This window comes from Limulus polyphemus, unplaced genomic scaffold (assembly GCF_000517525.1).
Source record: "Limulus polyphemus unplaced genomic scaffold, Limulus_polyphemus-2.1.2 Scaffold77, whole genome shotgun sequence".
Lineage (NCBI taxonomy): Eukaryota > Metazoa > Arthropoda > Merostomata > Xiphosura > Limulidae > Limulus > Limulus polyphemus.
In genome coordinates, this window is record NW_013665687.1 from 691,615 (window position 1) to 714,317 (window position 22,703).

Genomic DNA, 22,703 nt, shown 5'->3' on the forward strand with positions numbered 1-22,703 from the left:
AAACAAAGGATTTTCTAACGATATGAACTTTATAGCGTTTGATCGAGAAAAATTCCGAACAGACAAATGCAGGCGCATTATTTGTAAATATTTTTTTGATGTAAACAACTTGCCACGCCCCCCCCCCTAAATGCAGCCAAATTCCAATGTTTCCAGTCGGTAAATCATAGAAGACTTCCCTCTTGAAAACTGTAACTTGTTTGCATTCCGTATTTAGCAAAGCTAAGTAAATGTAGAAATTATTATAAAGACTCTTAGCAAAAGCATGTTCAAAAGATAATCTCATGACAAAGAGGTGGGGTTCCTGAAGTAGGAATGACAACATTTCGAAATATCTAAACTAAGAATGTTTGAAAAAGAATAAATCTGACGTTCTTTTTCTGTAAATCTACAATACACACGTATCGAAAGTCCATGATGTTAACTGGAGCAAATAAATAACAACATATCTAGAATATCTGCTCATAAAAGAGGAATAAGATAACCGATTAATTGTCATTAACAAACGCCTAACTAATATAAAAACATAATTTTTATGACTCTTCATCTAGAATATATGTACCTAAGAAAAGCATATAGACAAAAATAGATATTTACCTTAGAGTATACGTAATCTCCAACTTTGACGGTCTCGCCATCTACAACATTTACAATATCATAGTCACTGTTAAGACGATCTCCCTTCTCATCAAAGGCTACTCTTCCTGTTTTTCCAGGAAGTTTTTGGGCTTTTAGGTACCTGAAACATGTGAAAATAGGCTTATACGTACTTAATTGTGTATTATCAATATCACAATAAAAGTAAGACAACTATCACGTGATTTCACATACATTAAACACATAAAATATCAACTACCATATGAATTTAGGTACCTAAAACACACAAACTTAACAATCACGTTATTTTAGATATTGAAAGAACAAACTCAACTATCATGTAATTTTACATAATTTGAGCACTTTAATACATGAAAATTAAGTGTTTATTTTCATTTCTCGTTTGGATAGGAGAACATCTTATGTTCACTTCTAATTTTCACAAGTGCATGCATTTGGGCGAGAGTGTAACCTTAAATCATGTAGTATGCCTAGTTTTGGAATGCAGATAACTTGTTACTGTCATAGTTACTCATTGCCATAGGACATTTCTCTTTAGTTTCTCTGAATTTTCTTATGGAAGGTGTTACTGTAGAGCTATGTAGTTTTGAATCATGCAGTTTTTCTGGAGAGAACAGATATAGAACTGTGTTCTTTTACTTAATGATGACCAGTGACGTGGGTAACACATGCTCTATGGGAGGAACAATCATATTTGTTTTTTTTATATAGTGATCAGCTCTCAGTCTTATTCAGATTATCTTTTGATAAATAGCTCTCTCCAGATTTCAAAGCATAGCGCTATCTTGTGCCTATGTATTCTGGACTGTTTGATTTATGTAGATTGTAAATGCATGTTATTTTCACTTCATTCTTGACATTGTGTACAATTTCTTTCTTTTTTTTTAACTTAATCAATGTCGGAAATTCAGATTTAACCTGAATAACATTTTCTGCTATTTCCATTGATGTCGTTTTTATATCATTGGGTAATAAGTACACCTGAGGATATCATAAAGCTGGGTTGCGTGGTTAAATTTTGTGTCTTGATCACTGGATTTGTCTTTAAAGTTGTTGTTTTTATTTTCCTTGATATTCTTAACTCTTTGTTTTGTAAAATGCATTTTACAAAAGTAGAAGTACTTATGGGCAAGGGGAAGAGTTTGATGGTTAGGGTAGAATGTGAGTTAAGAGAGTGGTCAGATCTAGGAGAAACCCTCTCATTGATGTAGTTATTCTGCTTACGCTGTGAAGTTCCATGTATACAATCTCAATCCAACAAAAAACTCAGGAGTGGAACCTGCAGCCTGGAATCTCCAGAGCTGCTGAACAAGTTTGAGCTTTAAATTTAGACGTCAACATACAGAAGGCATGAATGATTAAAAGTTGATTTGCTGACTTGTAGGTGAATGGTTCTGAGACTAAATGGGGCTACATCTATAGAACACTCAGATTGTTGGTGATCAGGATAATCCACCCCAACCCTGGTCATTGTTACCCATGGTCTTTTGAAGTAAACTTCGTGTACTGTTAGTGGATAGAATCTTCTAACTATAATTATTTCACCACTAATTAAGATAGTGGGGTGAGCACCTAGTGATGAAGAAGATGCCCTGTGTAGCAGATAATAACTTCTTCACCAAGAAATGCATGCTGCTACATCTAAAATAGGGCATACAAACAAGAAGATTAATTACCTGTGGTAACTCATTGTTCTGTCCTTCAACAGGAGAGAATGAAAGGTTTATCTTAATGTAGAGATCCCTGTGCACCAACGTTACTCTGTACTCCTCACACCATGAATGTAGTAACCTAGTGTTAACTGAGACACTGTTGGAGGTAAAATGCCACAACTGTCACAGTTCTCTCTGGGTGAAGTGAAGCAGATTTCTCCTCTGATGTTCAAAAATACAACCAATGAAGACTTGGACTGCTTCCTTAAAAATTTATAATAGGTAACTGCTTAGAATTACTGAAGTCAGAAACAGATTTGTAATGCCTAATGCTGAGTTTGTTGAATCAGTATCCTTGATTAAACACTAGAACATGGAGTAGCTAAGCACAGCTAAGCTAAGTAACTAATGGATGATTTGCACCCATAATTTTAACAGTGGAAAACCAAAACATTCATTGGGCTGAGTTTAAAGCTTAAAAGTAGGGTTTCTCAGAGAATTTGGTTACTTACACGGATGATGTGCTATCTACAAGCGAAACATATTCCTCGTTCGTATTTGCAAACCATGAAGATATATCCTTTGGGACAAGTTCATGGAGAGCCTACCATACAAAATGATGTGATATCACGTGGGTGTTAAATGCATCAAAGATCTTAATGGAGGCATTATCTTTGATGACTATGTTCAAAGTGATAACTTTTAGCAGGACACAACAGAAGAAGAAGTGACCCCTTAAAATGGCTGCATCTTGTACAAACCACCCATGTAAGATGTCTCCATTATGGAAAGCTCACACTACTCCAATGGCTACTTAGCTGCAGACACATTCTGAACCTAGATAGAGCTGTACTGGATCCAGTGAAGGGCAAGGCTTCCAGTGATGGTTGTTCCACAGCAAGTGCTGCCAATGTCTCTTCCCAGATATTAGGCTGGATAAGAGAACCAAAGTATTTTCTTCGGTTTGTTGGACAATGGACCATTACTGAGTAAATGACCTATAGATTGTCTCCAGCAAGATAAATAAAACATGTAGTTCTGCTAAAATGCTGAGCATATGCAGAAGGGTCAAAGACAAGGTATAGGCTGCTGTCACTATGGCTTTAAAAACTAATAAATCCCAGGTTGGATTTGGCCATCAAGCTAGGGGTACACTAAACAACTTGAATCAAAACGTTTGGTGTTCAGTCCAGCCTATACAGGGCTGAAAAATCTTTAGTATGTAACAATAACAATTCAAAAGTTTATGGTTGGTATTGGAGTCACCGGAACCACGGACGACCTTGCTACCACTTCACCAATTTATTCAAAGACACATCTCTAACTTTGTCTAGGTTCAATCTACAAGGATGAAGATAACTGTTTCCAAGCTTGATTTAGGTTTTTGGATCTAGGTGATGGACCTACAACAGAAATGTCAGTCATTTATGCCTGTGCAACATGCAAACTGAATTTTTATGAAAACCCATCCAATGCTAGCCAGATCGAGCCGTAGAACAGTGGATTGCAAGAATGCATGTTCAGAAGAAGTAGGTGGCATTCCACGATTTACAATGGATTAAGAGTGGTGCATGTATCGTTGCTATTTTCTGCAGTGATTGAATACATTGTTTATTTTCCATAAAGCAGGCTACACTTGCTTGAACAACTATCTACCTGACTTATGTCACATTCCAAGTGTTGAGCTGTAATTCTGAACATTTGACTACTCAGCTTCCTGCCAACTGAAAGTAGATAGAACTACTGCACAGCTTGATTTGCTTCTGTCATACTGTGTCTAAAGGGAATACATGGCTGCCAGAACATCTGAAATCACTGGATAATGATTGTGCAAGTAAGCTGGATTTAACACAATAATAGGAACTAGGTGAGCTGCTGGTTGAATATATTAACATGTTTACAGAACAAGACAGAATTGCCCTTCAATGGCTCAGCAGTTAAACTGAAAACCGGATTTCGATACCCATGTTGGGTACAGCACAGATAGCCCATTGTGTAGCTTTGTGCTTAACAACAAATAATCAATTAACCAAAATAGAATTGTGAGTTAAACAACAGTAACTCACAGCCACATGGATATAGGTGACACACGTCCAATGAATCAATCATCACACAGGCTTAATTAACTGAAGCAATATGGATATAGGCAGTCCTGAAATATAGTGGATTTTGAAGAAAGAAACCATACAGTTTTCAGTAAGTGTTTGATCATCTCCAGAGGTAATTGTGAAGAAGAAGGATGGCACACCAATGTTCTGCAGTGACCAGCATTAAAGCCTTTTTGCTCTCATTAAAACACAAATGTCTAGATACACTGAAAGTTGCCCATGGCTCAACATTTTAGACCTGGCTTCTGGATATTGGAAGGTCAAGCTGAATGAGGTAAACAAGCCACACGAGATGGTGTATAGAAATTTCACTTCCGACAATCGTCCTTTATAATGTGCCTGTCACTTTAGAGTTTACACTGACAAAGCTCCTATGATAGAGATGCTTGAGCTCTGTTAATTATGTTTTGGTGCTTAGTTATATATTTCAGTCTGCTGTTGAGAATATGTGCATGGTTCTTCAGAAGATAAGACAAACAGCAAATTGATAATAAGAAATTGTTTGCCTACAAATACTCAAGAGGAATTCTTGATAATATTATAGAAAGGGATAGAGTTTCAATGGACCCTGTGAAGATCACAGTAGTCAGAGTTTGACACTAATGTATGACTGATTGCGAGAGCTGCAGTTTGTTAGGTTTTGAATGATACTTTCAATAATTCATGGCAATTTTACCTAGATTACTGTACTGTTAAGAGCACTGACTAAAGCCAAAATACATTTTAAGTGAACTAATGTTTGTGATCATGCATGTTATTCACTGTGCCTTTTATAAGCTCTGATTAGCATACCCAAGATGAGATTGCTACTTCCTGCTGGATTCTGATGTCAGAGATAGCGGAATTTAAGCTGTATTATCACAAATGTATGTCACAGTATAAAACATATTTGAGTATTCTAGTCATATGTTGATGGTTCATGAATGTAGATACTAACAGGTAAAAAAGAACCACTTGCAATTCTAGAATTATAAGAGTATGACTTTTTTCCATCATCGACTGGGCCTGAAATACAAAAATGCAGATGGATTGTCTTTCAGGTGGTGAGAATTATCCATTCAATGATTGCTGTGATTATGGATACCATGTAAGAGTGAAAGCCATTGCAGCAACAATGAAGTTAAACTATAAAATACATGTTGACTTTCCAGGTGGATAGGCACCATGAACGATGCTTCAGGAGCTCCTAAAAGAGCAAATAAAAACCTGGAATAACCTTAGATGCTACTTGTCGTACAGCAAGGTGAAGCACAACTGTTTCTAATACAGAATTGCAGTGTGAATGTACGCAACGTGTAACATATTTGTTTATACAGCTATGAATGCACGAAGGTGTACTATATCATCGTTGTATATCAATCAAATGTGGTTCTCAATGTGTGATGCAGCTAATGATCCTTAGAGTACTCAGGCAGGAATTACTCCAAACTGGAAGCCACCAAGGTGTACTTACACATGAGCTACTATGGAAAAGCATTTCTATTAAGACACTGAACAATGTTGCGAAAACTCTATTCTGTGTGCTGCTCAAAGTAAAATTGGCCAAAACAGAGTAAACTCTGACTAAGGATTGTTGTATCTGTGTTACAGAGAATAGCCATTGTTGTAACTGGCCCTTTCCCAGAGACTAAATGAGGTAATCAGGATGTGCGGTTATTGTCAATTATTTTACTAAGTAGACTGAAGCTTATACATTGACTGATGTGTTAGCACAAATTCTATTGCTGATGTATTGACTGAAAATTGATAGCCCAATTAGTAATTGGAGAAACCAACATGAGCCAAAGAGCTAATTTAAACAGCTAGTTGTTTGCTCAGATGTGTAAGATTTTGTGCGTGGTAAAGATAAACGTTTTGTCACAATAAAGCCAGTGTGATGATTGGCAGAACACGTAATACAAACTATCTATCAAGCAGATGCTTGCAAAATTTGTCCATTCCAATCATTCAATAGAGCAGAAGTTGAATGGTTATTCACAAACATTTCCATTTTTAGCTGAGAAAATATTTCTGTAAATGTCATTTATGGTGCACCTTCTAGGGTAGATGTGTAACTTATGCATATAAATTCTTATGGCTCTGAAGAAGAAAAAAGCTATCCCTTTCGAAAGTGCTCTGGTTATATTATGGTTTCATCATTTTGTAGGAAAGGCTACAATATAGCACAAGAGATCTGTGATAAAGCAGTGAAGAAATGAAAGTTTAAATATGGAGATTGGGTACTGCTTGGTATATGCCAGAGGCACTAAATCAATTAAATCTGACTGGAATTGTCCTTTTCTTTTTGTCTGACAAATAGCACATTAAACTATGAGTTACATGCAGCGGTTGCTTAGCATGTGTAAGATTGTTGAACATGTTGACAATTTAAAGCCATATATTATTAACGAACCTCTTGTGCACTGGTTAGATCAGCAAACAGAGGTACTGATGAGTCAAAGAATAGTGAAAATATTGTTTTGAATGATATCAACTTAGCTTATGAAAGAAAAGGTGTTGTAACTATTTACCTGAGTGTTTGTGAGGAGTCAGACAAGGAAATCCAGTAGAGTAACCATATGATATTTCCATTGATTGGACAAAATGTCAGTGTTGACCTCGTAACTGATATGGCTGGAATTAACTGCCAGATCAGCAGTTATGATTGTCATTTGATTTTTAAAAAATCAACGACTAAAATAAAATGTTATTCCTTACTTTCAAGCTATAGAGTTGTATTTTTCTGATACAATGTCTGCACTATGTTGTGAGATAACTACTTGATTATTGCTTAGTTAGGATGATTGGCTCATCGTAAGATTAATGGGGACCAAAACGGCACAGTGACCCTTACTTTCCAAGCTACTGGGTATAGTTTCAATGAGAGATGTCTACAAGATCTTGGATGATAATTGCTAATGCTATTGGATCTAATGACAGAAGGACTGGTAGTTTGCATGGCAAAGAACATTAATATGATTTAAAGAAAAAATATAAACAGGAGCATACTATAAGGGATACAACCTTTCCAAGCTACCTAGTAGTGTTTCTCGATAGAATGTACATGCAGTACATCATGAGATAACTACTTGATTACAAGACTATAGCTAAGACATCTGATGTTATTAGATTTGATGCTTGGAAAGTTTATTGTTGGCATGACTAGAAACGATTGAGGACTTTTAATACATTCAAATGATGAAATACTGCCATACTTCCTTTCTCAGCACCCAGGTGAGATTTTGTGAGGAACATAGACAGGATGTTAAGGCAACATACACACAAGTTTATATAAGACCTCTACATGACTCTTCCACGTGTACAAAGAGAGAATGTGAATAACGCTGCCATAAATCACCAGGGTAAAGCTCATGTTTCATTATATTTTCTCTGTATTTATATTTTGTGATGACAACTGTGTTGAATGACTGGAATCACAGAGATTGGTATAATATCATGTTAGTGTGTGGCCATATAAGACAGTAAATATGTTTTAATGTCACTGATGTATGCTATAGTGGGGAGAGAACGAACATTAAATCGTGACTAAGGGAATTTTAGCTGAAAAGCGCCTGTTTGGCTAAATTCTGCTTGTGATTAATTACCTTATAATGCTAAAAGACAGATTGAGAGAGTCGACCTTAGCAGCTCATAGATGGCAGCACAGAATTGTGTAGCATGGCTATTGAGACAAAGCTATCCGATACAAGCACTTATTTGTCAAAATTAACGTGCATTAATCATATTGGGCTATCTGCTGTGTCCCCCGTAGGGAATTGAACCACGGAGTCTTGTGCTGTAAGTCCGCAAACTTCCCACTGACCCACCGGGGGCCTGGTATATATCATTATAGGTTTAGGAATATGTGTATCTGTTAGAGAAATGGGGAATTGCATCTATAAATGGATATTATATAAAATCGTTCACGAGTTCTGTATCACACAAATTAATGGAATTAAAGAATTTGATCCAAATGTTAATATTGAGATATATAATGCGAAAGTGTGATTTCTGACCTGTCCCATATTAAAGAAAGATATGGTGCATCCAGTATTTTCACAAATACATGTGAAACAATATTTTAAGTCTTGGAAGGTGGGATATACAAAATCTGGTGGATTTTTCCAAGGGAGAGATAAAAGTAACACGAGATCCCAAACTACAGTGAGGAAAAAAAAAGGGTGTTACATGATGTATCTGAAACAGTAGATTAAATGTTTTGGGTTTCATTGAATCACAATGTTCATGAGTTGGTGAAATTTTCTGAAGAAACTGAAATCTACCATCAGTATCCTGTGTGTCGTACTGAAAGTAAATTTGGTGTTACTCAGTGTTTTATTAGATTTTTTTGTGAGATGTTCGGTCACGTAGATTGTAGTATTTCATATGTATGCCGTTTTGATGAATATTTCTTAACATTTATTTTTTGGTATATGTTGCACTTAGTATACACACTATTGTGGACTATCTGTGTATGGCCTAAGGCAGAAAGTAGGAACCAATATCAACAACTTAACCCCACTTCCCAATTATCCATAGGAACTGGGTTCTGTTGCCATGGAAACAAGACAACGGTGGAAGACACATAAGCAGAATTCACGTTAACCAAGTATTTTCAATCTATACGCTTGTCATGTAAAATTTAATACATGATATTTCTGACTATTTTCTTTCAGTTGGACTTGCTAGAAATTTCAATCTCATTCAGTTTACTCTAATGCTTGACACTCGAGTTCTGACTATGTAAGATTACACGTTGTTTGACATTATCAGGGAGTAAACATTGGGCCTATGGAGAAGAATATTCTGCTGGAAGCATCATCCAACATGCTAGCTCTATCTGATACTACAGATGGACTTATCCTTGAGTCTAGAGAAGTAGTAGCTCGTCCTGGGACCACAATCATGTCACTGGATTTCTAACCAATGAAACTAGCTGGGAAACTACAACTTTCCTTGTCATTCCATCAGATTCCAGATTACAAGTTCCCGGAAATAAAGTAGTTACAAGATCTAGACATGCAAAATAGATTATTCTTCTTCATTCACTAATCGTATATCTGCCACATATTGTGTTTTCTTTTTATACGTCAATCTCAAATAGTATGTTTTTACCATTAATTTTCGAGTCATAAAGTATCGATGTATAATAGCATTAAATAGTACTCTTCTTCTTCATTAACAATAAAAATACTATACAATATGTTCTGCATAGTGTATCTTCTTCATTAGTGTTCGATTCATGTAGGATCAATCTGAAATATTACAAAACGTTGTTATTTTTCTCCACTAAATTTAAAGGTCCTTTATAGTGAGTTTTAGATATGGTATACCTTTACCTTCTATGTGTGATTTGCAAAGGAGCGACCTCTTATTATACGAAATATTATTCTTTTTTTAGTAACTCCAAACTCGCCCATAATAATAAAAGGTTCCCTTTCTGAAAGTGACTTATTCATATTATTCATCAGATTATTTTAATTTACAACTAAAATGCTGTGAATTTTCACTGTTAAAGGTTTTTCTTGTCAAACGTTTTCATCATTGGTACAATGATAAAACTGAAACGTTATTATTTGTTTACACTTTAAAAGTAGTTTATGTTTTATATCTTATATTATGCAATTTATTTTTGTATTATAAGCTGATTTATGTTAAAAACCTATTTAATTTATTTTGAATTACTGCACTGATTCAATATTATAGAGTATTGATATATAACTTTTTTCCGTATTAAACAAGCTGCTCATTGTTTAATGAAGTTATTTTACGCTGACGTGTATTGAAAGCATTTTTTTCAATTGAAACAATCGTTGTTAAAATATCATGCTTTTTTTCTTGTCTATCTGTCTTGCTGTGCGTGAAAACGTTTTTCAAACCTTATATTCTAATTAACCTGTTAAAAGAGTTCTCTATGACCTTTATTTCCAGTTGGAAGGTTTCAATGGCCAGAGACTCTTTGTGATTTAGTGTAATGTAATATCACAGTCACATTCCATAGAATGATGTAAAACACGCGAGTTGTTATAGATGGAAGAAATACAATGGTATCCAATCCTTTATTGGAGACATCTGGTAGTGGACCCAAGGTAGCCTTTCAAACAGAGAGGACGCATTTATAGACGACAAGGGGTTGCTGTATTTCATTTATTTTGTTTTGAATGGGAAGAAGTTTATTATTCTAAAGAAGTTTGTATATACACATCTAAGGTGTATTTGAAGATATATCTTATTAAACAATTGCACTATTTTACACTTTAATGGTAAGGATTTACTACCTAGATACGTGAGAGTGTTATTCTAAAGAAGTTTGTATATACACATCTAAGGTGTATTTGAAGATATATCTTATTAAACAATTGCACTATTTTACACTTTAATGATAAGGATTTACTACCTAGATACGTGAGAGTGTTATTCTAAAGAAGTTTGTATATACACATCTAAGGTGTATTTGAAGATATATCTTATTAAACAATTGCACTATTTTACACTTTAATGATAAGGATTTACTACCTAGATACGTGAGAGTGATACTTATCGAACGTTTATCGATTTTTGATTTAGAAAAATGTTATTAACATTATTTAACTTCCTTAGTACCTTTGTTTTGACATTTTCGTCAATAACTGTAATAGGAAAATATTTTTTGTTCCAAGAAACTGACTATTGTTTGACAATTCAAGTCCAAAGTACGTTAAATTACCATAAATTGTATATGCTTGAGTCGTTAAACCTTAGTAAAGTTATGTTTAATCAATTCTAGTATAAGGCTTTCATAGTTATAATAAAGACCTGTGTTTGTTCTGTTTATGAAAGTAATTAAAAAGCGAAACCCGAAGCATTTTGTTGAACTGTAGTGTCTAGAAATGAGTTTGTTTGCTAGAAGTTAAGCACAAAGCTACACAATGAGCTATATGTGCTCTGCTCATCACGAGTATCGAAACCTTGTTTCTAGCGCTCTAAGTCCATAGACGTACCGCTGTACCACTGGGAGGTCTAGAAATTAGAGTTTGAAATGATCTCAAATACACACAGTACATGACTGTTTTAATTTCTATAAGCAAATCAAATAAACTAGATTTCCTGACTAGCAAACTGTCCCTAGGGGGGGCGGGGGCTAATCAACATGAAAAGCAATGGCTGGCCAATTGTCCAAATGAAATCAAACCTTTATATTACACAAGATATGTAGATTAAACTTTTGTGTTATTTTACAATAAGGATGAGGTTAATTCATTGTTTGTTTGCTTGTTTTGAATTTCGTGCAAAGCTACACGAGGGCTATCTGCGCCAGCCGTCCCTAATTTAGCAGTGTAAGACTAGAGGGAAGGCAGCTAGTCATCACCACCCACCACCAACTCTTGGGCTACTCTTTTACTCACGAATAGTGGAATTGACCGTCACATTATAACGCACCCACGGCTGAAAGGGCGAGCATGTTTGGTGGGACGGGGATTCGAACCCGCGACCCGCAGATTGTTAGTCGAGCGCCCTGGCCACCTGGTCATGTCGGGCCGAATTCATTGTTAACATATCTCGACAAACAACACCATAGCATCACGTCCTACGTTGAATTTGGGAATAATTTCAAACTCTCATTTCTAAACACCTTAAATTATTAGATTGCATCCCCTATTAGTGTATTAGGCCACGTCCACTAATTGTGTTAAACTTCATGATTGGTTCATTATAACATATATTTTCTTTGGTTGTTTGGCACTATTCTTGTAAACTAGAGCATTCACATCCAGCCATAGTACTGTCTCTAATCCTAAAAATACTTAATCAAATCCCTCAAAATCACATTTGATTTCACAAAACAGTGGGTGTTATATCAATGCCGGATGCCATCTTGACAATTGATTCACAGACTGCTCTGGATCTATTGAAGTATTGTCCTCTGTTGTTGCTCGGGTTTTGTTTTGTTTTCATACTTTTTACCAAATGGCTTCCTGGATGTTTCTATTTGTTTTCAACCTGATATCAAGTTTTTCAGTACCATTTCCTTGTCTATAGCATAAGATGATCTTTGTTAAGGAGAACCAACATATTCACCTGATGCCAGATTCATAAATTGCCCGAAGCAAAATGCGTGACAAAATGGTACAGTTGATCAGGCAGTCTGAGGAGGAGTCAGAATTGATATTGATAAAAAATAATAATTAAAAATCGTACTGTCATTTCCAGTCAGAGTTCATAACTACTAGATTACATATCCTTTGGAATGCTGTTAGAAGTGTTCAGTTGTCTTAATTAAACTTTGATTGAATTAGCTCCCAGTTTTATCTTCTCTATTGCAACACATAAATCCAGCATGTCAGCCACATGGTTGAAACTAATAAAGTGATGTCAAAGAGACATATAGTGGCATTGTACCCCTTATCTACTGTCACATGACTGGATTCAACAATTACTTGATGATTAATTAAGCACGGACCAAGAGTGTTATTGATACAATGTAAGGGTTTAGTGAATCCCATCATACGAACACAGGATTATACAATCTGATGGATTAGTGATGTAAAACGAACACAGAATAATACAATGTTATAGATTAGTGATGTATTATAAATTGAGTTTTAAGATTATAACTCTCTGTAGTATTGTACTGCCTCTACTCGTTCGAAATGTTAAAACCTGCAATTTGTTTCTGTATTAAATCAAAGTTGCTTTTGATGGAGAAAGCTTATGTTTTTACTAATGAGTAAATATAAATAGTAAGTCCACCGACAGCTGTCTGTCAGGCAACATTCACAACATCAACAGAATCCACTTACCAAGCTATTTCCTCGAAATTAATTAATTACACTCAATTCTGGTGTGTAATAAAAAATAGCAACACCAATTGATGTTAGTTCATTTTACAATCTCGTGTATGTTTCTTCCCATTTGGAAGTTAAATATCAATTTAATATTTTAGTGATAATTCCGTTTTGTTGTATTTTGGTTATTGTGCAGACCCACTGCATTATCAAGTGGTTTGATAAATCAGCTTATGCCAGATGTTCTTTGCCAGCACATGGTAATGGCACATCTCTAGGGTAAACAAAATTAAGTAAAATCAGAAATTAACCAGAGTGCAAAGAATTATTGTAAAAAAATAAATAAAATAGAGCTTTGATCCTTTACGAAATTTAGTCTACGTCTGTTTTACGAATAAATAACATAATTTGTTGTATTTTCTGTAATATCTTGATAAGTCTGAAAGGTTTCCAAAATATATGCCACAGGTATGTGCATCAAATAAGAAAATAACAATGAGTTGATTCTCATTTTCTCGGTGAGGCTTTTAAGAAAAACAATTAATATCAGAAATCCTATTGGTAATTACGTACTTAATATGAAATAATAAGATAGAGGACTTTATGATGTATGCAGCACGTACGTTTAAAAATATTGTTTTAAAATTTGGTTTATATTAAACAGAACACTTACTCTACAAATTTTTTTCCAGTTTCCCAAGCTCTTCCGACAGTCCCACAACTATCTGGGGCACTCGTGATGTTTTCTTTAGTGATCAGCTCTCCTAAGCCATATCCAATGATGTAAATACTATCACGGATGTGGCCTTTCACATCTAAGGCATTGACCAACGTGAGTGCTAATATACCTGAAAATAAATATTTTTTTCGTAGCTATTTTTTCCAGTATTCGAAAATATTTTAAGGTAAAAATAAAGATGAAGCATCGGGATTCCTACTGTATATTTTTTAACATTACAGAAGAGAGACGAATTATTTTGTCACTGTTTGTAAAACAAATAATTTCCCATGCAACAATGAGAAAAAAAGCAAGGAACAAGTATTCTTTTAAAGAAGATGAATTGAGTGTCTCAGATAGCACTGAATACATAACATCTTAGTGGCCTTCTTTAAATGAACAGCAGCGACTATAATCTACATAATACATAAGATCTTGCATTATGCTTCAAAAGTCTTGACTTAAATTATCACTTATCACTAGCATTATCAGTTGAAATGTTTAATATTAACGAATTGAAATGGTTTTACTTATTCGTTCATGATATTAAATGTTTCTAACCCACAAATTTTCAGTCACAGTTATGTTTATGATCACCAGTACTCGATTTTCTAATGTTTTATTGTATCTGTTACAAATGATAGATCAGGCTTAGTATTTTTTGCTAGAAGATGACGATATATTCTCCTTACCATCTGGTTTATTAGGTGCCATTAGGACCTGCTCAGAAACGATCCAGATGAATCCAGAACTAGTCATTTTCAGTTGTTCCACTTCACGAAAAATTGATTCAGCATCTTCAGTGCTAAGTGTATAGAGAAATATGCAAACTCAAAACACATAAAACAGTTCCGGTTCCGGTGTAAAGTACAAAATGTAACCAAAATCTAAAGAATGAAACATGCCCACGTTTCTAGCATTGAATGAGCAATTACAGCACAATCGAAGAAAAGTAGGTATTTTTAGGAAACAGAAAACTATGCTTAATGATACTTTCGAAATTCTAGTTTTACGACAATCGCGAGCTACTGATTTTTATTTTTTAAATTAAAATGTCTTTACCGCACTTGTAATAATGCAGCTCTAAAAGTCTGTAAAATTAAAAGCATCCTTTTTTGTGAAATGTTTATAGACGATTACTCAAGTTAGCTATTTTTATGTGTGTTGACGAAACAACGTTTTCTGAAGAATCTAAAGACTACAGAAACTTTCAAACTGAAATATCAATTGAGATAATATATCGCAAAGTTAGAAATAGTGGAGACCTAACTTCAGGAACTATAAAGTTTCGCAAAATCATGACAACGTCTACAAAAACAGTGGTAAAAAAACCTATATTATGATGTGCAATATCGAACATATACTAGTTCATTGTTATTAGTTTCTTATTAACATAATCCCTTTCAAGGCAGACCTAATGGTCTTAATAAGATTGTTATAAGTAATGCTAGTTTATTTATAACATAGAGATAGATAAAGAGAAATAAAGATGGTCAAATTTGACGAGTAGAATACACAATAAGAGCAGATTCGGAATTATGAATATACCTGTAGTGTACTAATTAGTTCATGAGCAGCGGATATATCGGAGCGTTCATGCTATCAATAATGTCCTTGTGCTTCAAGAGCTCTAAATTACAAATATATATTATAACACTGTCAAACAATGGCTTTTAATGAGGAAACTATATGAATAGGGGTACAGTTTGTTATAAATGTCAGTCAACATTTAAAAAGTAGGGAAATGCAGATACGCATAGAACAACAGAGAGTGAATATTTAATAGCAAATGAACATTCAAAAATTCCTACTGTTGCACATCATTCCCTTCAATTAAAACTAATATACTGCAAAATTATGAAATTACTTTAGTGTCAATATGTGATAATTCCAAACCAAACGTAACATTTTTAGTACTAATATACTGCAAAATTATGAAATTACTTTAATGTCAATATGTGATAATTCCAAACCAAACTTAACATTTTTAGTACTAATATAGTGCAACATTATGAAATTACTTTAGTGTCAATGTGTGATAATTCCAAACCAAACTTAAAATTCTTAGTACTCGATTGTTACATTATCTTTAATGTTTATCTTTTATATCTGCATGTTTCTTCATGAACAATATTTCGATATAGAATGTTCTTGGGTTAAAATAAGGTTGTTGAAACTTTTATGAGTTCTTGCGTTCAAAGGAATCCAATATCTAATTAAAATATTAATCATCCTATTAGGATTGACTCCAGCTTACCTCAGCGCTGATACCAAATTTAGTATGAATATCTATATTATATATAATATACTCGTCTCAATACAGTACTGCAACCGTTAAGAAAGGCAACATCAAAATATTGCCTTACGTTTTTAATATCTAATTGAATTGACTCCAAGCACATGGTGTACCATGCTGTTTGAATGTAGATTCTGCATTTCGGTATAAGATATATAATAACTTATAGTAGTTGTTTGTACACCTACGTGTTTCCATTAAGACGACTAAAAAAATAAAGTAAATACACTTATACTACTAACTGTAAAGAAACTTTAATATTAAAAATTGTTACCAGGACCCTATTCTCAAACGATTGTACTAACTTCTTAGCATAATGTATCGAAGTAAGAACTTCGTGCCACTGAGAACCCTGTTTGTTTTAAGGTATGTACAACTGTAAAATATGTTGTTATATGCTTGGAGCTGTCCTGACTGCAAATGACGATACGATTTTTCAACTTTTTCTTTATCAATATCAATTCTGACTCCTCCTCACACTGCCTAATCAACTGTACCATTGTTGTCACGCATTTTGCTTCGGGCAATTTATGAATCTGGCATTAGGTGAATATATTGGTTATCCTTAATTTTCTTAATCTTTTGTGTTATATCTATCTCATGAGTCTTCTGTTTTACACACACACACACATATATATATATATTCTTAAACTTTTGTATTATATGTATCGCATTAATTTTCTGTTTTATTTATATTTTCTTTTAGGCAATACACAATGCAGAAAGTTCTGCAACGTAAAGACACATATGACAATTGTTTGAGCAAGATGCCAGTTGAAACGTTCCTCATAGATTCACTGTGTTATAGTTAACTAGGATCGTGATGATCATAAGTTGGTATCCCTAAAAGATCTTGAGTTATGGGAGGATACTATTAAAGCAAGACAGTTGCCAAAGAAAACTAATTTTCAGACATTTCTCAAGAGTCTAAATGTCAAACTGAAATCTTCAATCACACAAGATGATTCACAATGGAAAGAGACTTCGCCTCAACTGAAAATGCAGCATAGCAAACCTGTGATCCAGAGTGTCGATGAGCTTAGAGAATAAAAAAATCAATTAGACAAGCATCTAGTAAGATTCGTGTACGTGAAGCCTAATGTATCTTCTGCATGAAGACAAACAACTACCTACAGAGAACCACTGACACTAGCTGTTGAACTGTGTGCGGATAAAAAAAATCCGAAACAATAGCAGTAAATTAACAAACAACGATTTGTAAGCACACTGTTTGTTAATTTACTACTGTGTTAAGATAACGTGTTTCATTACATAGGTGCTGAGACAGATAGCTAAAGCTAAACAAGCAACCAGAGTTCTGGTAATTTTCAGAACAGAACTTGTTACTGTAGAAGGTTAACCACATATATCCTGCTGTCATGAGTACACAAGACCCCCAAATCAGAATGTGTAACTGCCAACAATGCGGCTAGTGGGGATGCCTATCATTCTATTGTTTCTAATGTCTATTGATTCTAAAGTCTATTGGGTCTAATGTCTATTGGGTCTAATGTTTATTGGTTCTAATGTCTATTGGGTCTAATGTCTATTCCAAGCTATTTCATTGCATGAGGAACACTATTTGTTCATTCTAAGGTGTTGAAACTATATGATTTCAAAAAAAAAGTATAGACTTGGAAGAAATCATTAGGTAATACAGAAATAAAACATTCGACTATAATTCGCATCAGTCGTACAATCGTTAAAGAACCTGCATATGATTTCTACTGGAAATAAACGTTGTACGAGTTACAAACTACCTTGAAGATCATCAAGATGAATACATCATTTTAGTTTACGTTCCAAGAACTAGGAAACTATTAGAGATGTCAATCGATCTCTTCAAGCAGATTCAGCGTTTCAGACGTTTTATTTATAGGTCTTGTAAGTTGCTCACAAAAAGCTCTAAATTTTATCTAAAACATTATCATTTAATTAAGGGCAGAAGCCTTGTAGATCTTAGAACCGAAATTCCTGTTAATTAAGCATGACAATGTTTAAACTTTATCGACCCCCCCTACTGGCTCAGTGGTAGGTTTGAAGGCTTAAAACGCTAAAAATCGGGTTTCGATACCGTAGTGGCACAAAACAAATAGCCCATTGTGTAGCTTTGCGCTTAACTACAAACAAGGAAGCAATAATTTGGAAGCAGTAGCTCAATGCACGCCCAGAAATCCCAAGTCCTGTTGGAATTGGATTATTATCAAAGTGGTAGAAACAGCTTTGGAAAACAATTATGGTCATCGATCAGATGGAGAAACCACCTGTGGTGCATGCTGTACTTTCTCAAAATGGTATACAGTTAACATCTCTGTGCAAGATGCAAGCAGGTCACTGGTACAAAAGAGTTCATAATAGACTATGAGGATGATGAGGCTTCTGGAAATGACGAATGGATAAAACCATTCTAGTATTATAATACAAATGATCTAGCATTCTCTAAGTTAACTGTTTTACTCACGTATTATGAAAAAATTCATAATTCCATTCATAAGATATGTTTGTCACAAAAATTGTTTTCAGTACTTTGTGACCATTTCTTATTTCCTCAATCCATTCTTGGATTTCAAGTCAGACCTGATAGTACTTCCCCCATTTATAAAAAGTCACCTGTTGGACACAATTATCATATTTATTTGTAATATTGAGGTATTAAATCTACAAGAAAAATAATGGCAGCATTAGTCCCTTGTATTATTGGAAAATAAGATCAGGCCTATCGCCTAAATGGGTACATTCTAAAGTTTTAGACGTAAAAAATTATGTGCTATTGAAAATTCGGAACGTCAATTGTGAAAGTAGAGAAATAATATATCTAGTTTTAGGGAAATTAAAAACTTGATAATTTCTAAAGAACACTTTTGCCCAGTATTTTTACGGCTTTCAGGATCTCATAGTTGTAAATTTCACTCAGCTGTCTCGTCGAATGTTCATTATTTCAGTTATTCACGTTTTTAACTTGTTGTTTCGAACTTGTATCTTTTATATAATGTATTTTCTTTTGGATTGTGCTCTGCCTATAACATTGAATAATATTAAATTGAAAGTCACCCTTTTTAAAACTATTAAAAAAGTTTTTAATGAAAATAAAAACAATATTATAAAAACGAGTTTAGCATATAGAAGGATATAAATTATCACAAACTCATGTTCCCATGCTGTTTAATTTTGACTGGTTAGCTATAGAAGAATCTTGATGTTGGTCAACTGGCGACGAAACATTGCCTCTTGTTCATAGCTATGCGTGATATTACATTACTGTGTTCAGTATGTGTTAGTCTAATGTAATATGTAATTGATTTCATCACAACTACAGAGTACAGAGTAGAATGTGGATGGAGTAACTATGTTTTCTGCTCTAGATAACATTAACCGCCTTCAGTTTTGGTAATCGTTCCGCATAGTAAACCCGACTTCAGTTTGCTAACTTTACATTTAAAAGTTATAAATTATTAATCGCTATTATAGTGATCTAAATATTAACGTACTTTGCATACAAAATAAACACTCTACAATGCAAATCTTTAGTTTTTTCCAAATCCTGAATGATGTCTGTAAATCCAGGTTCGTATTCGATGACATCGTCCAGCTGGAAAAAAAAAAAGTAAAAAATTAAACTGTCACAGGATATAAAAATTTAAGGATTATCTGTTTTATATCAAGATTTTGGACTCTGAATTTGGAAGTTGAAAACATATATTTCAAAATATATTGAACTAAAAATATGTCTATAAAATCGTATTTCAGTGTTTATGATTTAAACAGAAAGTACTTTGGTTTACATCTACATCAATGATCACAACTAAAGAACTTTCCGATAGAAAAATCTCATTCCAACTGGTATATGAGAGTTATTTTATTATATAATAAAGAATATAATTTTATTTTAGCTTATGAGGAACTTCCTTCTCTTACTAATCGAAATTCTCACCAAGAAAATTAAAGTCGTTATAAGAATCTAATTTCAACTCAGTGTAATCCCTTTCTTGCAGAACATTTCTATATGGAAGAGTAAAATTACCAAGCAAAAGTTGTGATTGTATTTCTACTTATGAGAAACTTCCTTGTTTTTTCTTCTTTTCATTAAGTCTTAATGAGGAAAGTAAAATCGTTATAAGAGATGTAATTTCAACTGAATATAATCCTTTCCTATTTGGAGAAGTAAAGTCTTAGAATACCAAACAGTTGTGAGAGTCTTAGTATAAAGTAGCAAAGATACTCGCGCTTAAACAAACACCCAAGAACACCTTAAATTTCATGGAGATCAGATTTGGGGAAGATGTAAAAACATAGAAATAAACGACGTTTTGTAGTATAGATGACATTCAAATTTGGTTTGGAATAAATTCAAGGAATTTCACTTATGTTTTTTTATAGTTATTACGTTATTCAGATATGTAATTGGTCATATTAAGAAATCACGTAGGGTCACAAATTGGATGAATAACAAAACACAAAAATTATAACCCGCTAGTGCTTTTGGATGGTATAATTTCCTATTTTTTTATGGGTGAATTGGGAATCTCCATGTCCCGGGTTATTGATTTTCTAATTCAAATATATAACATTTGTATTTAACATCAGTGTACATTTTAGGCTTACAGAGGAGAACAATTGTTTTCTTACTGAACTGGTTTTATCTGGTAATTATATTCCCAAGTTTAAATTTTGACAATTTTATGCAAAGTTTTACCGATAGACTTTAATCTGAGCTTTATTTTTCTCCTGTGTATTTTTTATAACTTTTATTGACAAACCTTAATCTTGGCTTTATCTGCTAAATTCTGGAACCTGCCCAAGGTGTACCTTCCGTTATTATCTGAACTATGTATGAAGACGACACACTTATAATGAAGAAACTTCAGAAGCTCTATCCACACGTCTGCTTGGTGGGAGTAAGGGGGGACTGTCCGAAGAAAGGATGCATGAAGATTCTGAAACAAAAAATAACACCATCTAGATAATAGAGCGATAAAAAAATCATTCAGTAGAAATCTCTATACAGTTTTCCAAAAATACAAATGTAAGAAATGGTGTATATATTAGGTTGTTAAGAAATCAATGTCGCGTTTTGGAACACTTTCATTAACCACCCTCCAAAAAACCGCCTAAACGTCATGTTAGTGTAGCCTAATATAATGTGTGAAGTGTAGTATACTCTAATCCTTTATAGTGATGGCACATGATGAGATATACACATTCGGCATGTAATGCTGTTTAAATACAAGAAGGGAAACAACGCCTGTGTAACCACAAAGAATATCAAAAAAGTTAAGTGTCAACGATGGTTCATCAAATTTCGTTCAGGTGACTTTAGCCTTAAAAACTGTGATGGCAGGGGCTGACATGTTGGAATTGATATTGATGCTCTGAAGTTCTTCGGAAAGAATTTATACGGGAAATTAACAAACGACCAGAGACGTAACAATATAATACATTTCAAGGTTCCTAGTATCTGTTGTAAGGAGAAAACAATCAAGATTTGAGATTATATTTTATAGAAAAGTAACAAACTCGGAACAACACCTCAATTGGAAATTCATGTAAAGATGAAAACAACTTCAACTTTATCGCCACTACAATTCCTCATGTCGAAAATATCAGCGAAAACATAACAGGATTATGAAAAAGACTCACAAAAAAACATAACATCAACATAATATCCATAATCTTACAAAAGCCAGGTATTAAAATCAAGAACCTTATTACTAACTATTACCTCACTGAAAATATAAACAATATAATCATATATTTTTAAAATCAAATGCAATTCATGTAAACAGTTCATATTCAAGAAACCGACAGATAATTATAAATTAACCTCAGACTAACTGAACATCATAAAGGGCCCTCACGTGGTTTTAAACGTCTTAAAGAAACAAAACTATATTATCACTGAGAACAATGTAGAAATCATCCAAAGAAAACCAGACATCAGCGGAAGAAAATCAGCTGAAGTACTAATGACAAAGTCACCAAAGTCAAATAAATATCCAGGAACCTCTTTTTATCTATATCAATATTTTATTCACTTCATTTTACTAAAACAACTACCCCCAGTGGCACAGCGGTATATCTGCGGACTTACAACGCCAGAAACCGGGTTTCGATACCCGTGGTGGGCAGAGCATAGATAGCCCATTGTGTAGCTTTGTGCTTAATTACAAAACGAACTAACTAACCAAGCTACCTTAACCCCACCTACAAACTCATCGTCACGAGTCTAACGTTCTATGGAATTCAACTGCATTTTTGAACGTAACTCCTGCCTGATGACGACTGGATACTATGGGTCAAAACGTTGTAATAGTTTAGGTCTGAAGTTGTCTATTGTCCCACCTACAAACTCATCGTCACGAGTCTAACGTTCTATGGAATTCAACTGCATTTTTGAACGTAACTCCTGCCTGATGACGACTGGATACTATGGGTCAAAACGTTGTAATAGTTTAGGTCAGAAGTTGTCTATTGTAGAAGTTGTTATTGTATTTTTCAATTAATTATTCAGTTCATTAAAATTAAATTTGTTTAGAATATTTCATCTTAGATAACGCTTAGCAGGACCAG

The 22,703-nt window shown here is 34.0% G+C and overlaps 1 protein-coding gene across 6 annotated transcripts in view; it reads right to left on the reverse strand.

The window, feature by feature from the left end:
- The window catches only part of LOC106467053 (glutamate [NMDA] receptor subunit 1-like), a 127,079-nt gene that overhangs the window by 35,702 nt on the left and 68,674 nt on the right, over window positions 1-22,703 (reverse strand). For all 6 annotated transcript variants that reach the window (XR_002612440.1, XM_022395705.1, XM_022395718.1 and 3 more), the window contains 5 exons: window positions 20,894-21,070; window positions 19,625-19,725; window positions 14,533-14,645; window positions 13,796-13,970; window positions 598-739 (listed from right to left, as the gene is read on the reverse strand). Coding sequence is in view for 5 of the 6 variants with exons in the window: in XM_022395705.1 (XP_022251413.1) it covers window positions 598-739; window positions 13,796-13,970; window positions 14,533-14,645; window positions 19,625-19,725; window positions 20,894-21,070 (708 nt within the window). In the remaining variant the exon portion in view is untranslated. The remainder of the gene's footprint in view (window positions 1-597; window positions 740-13,795; window positions 13,971-14,532; window positions 14,646-19,624; window positions 19,726-20,893; window positions 21,071-22,703) is intronic.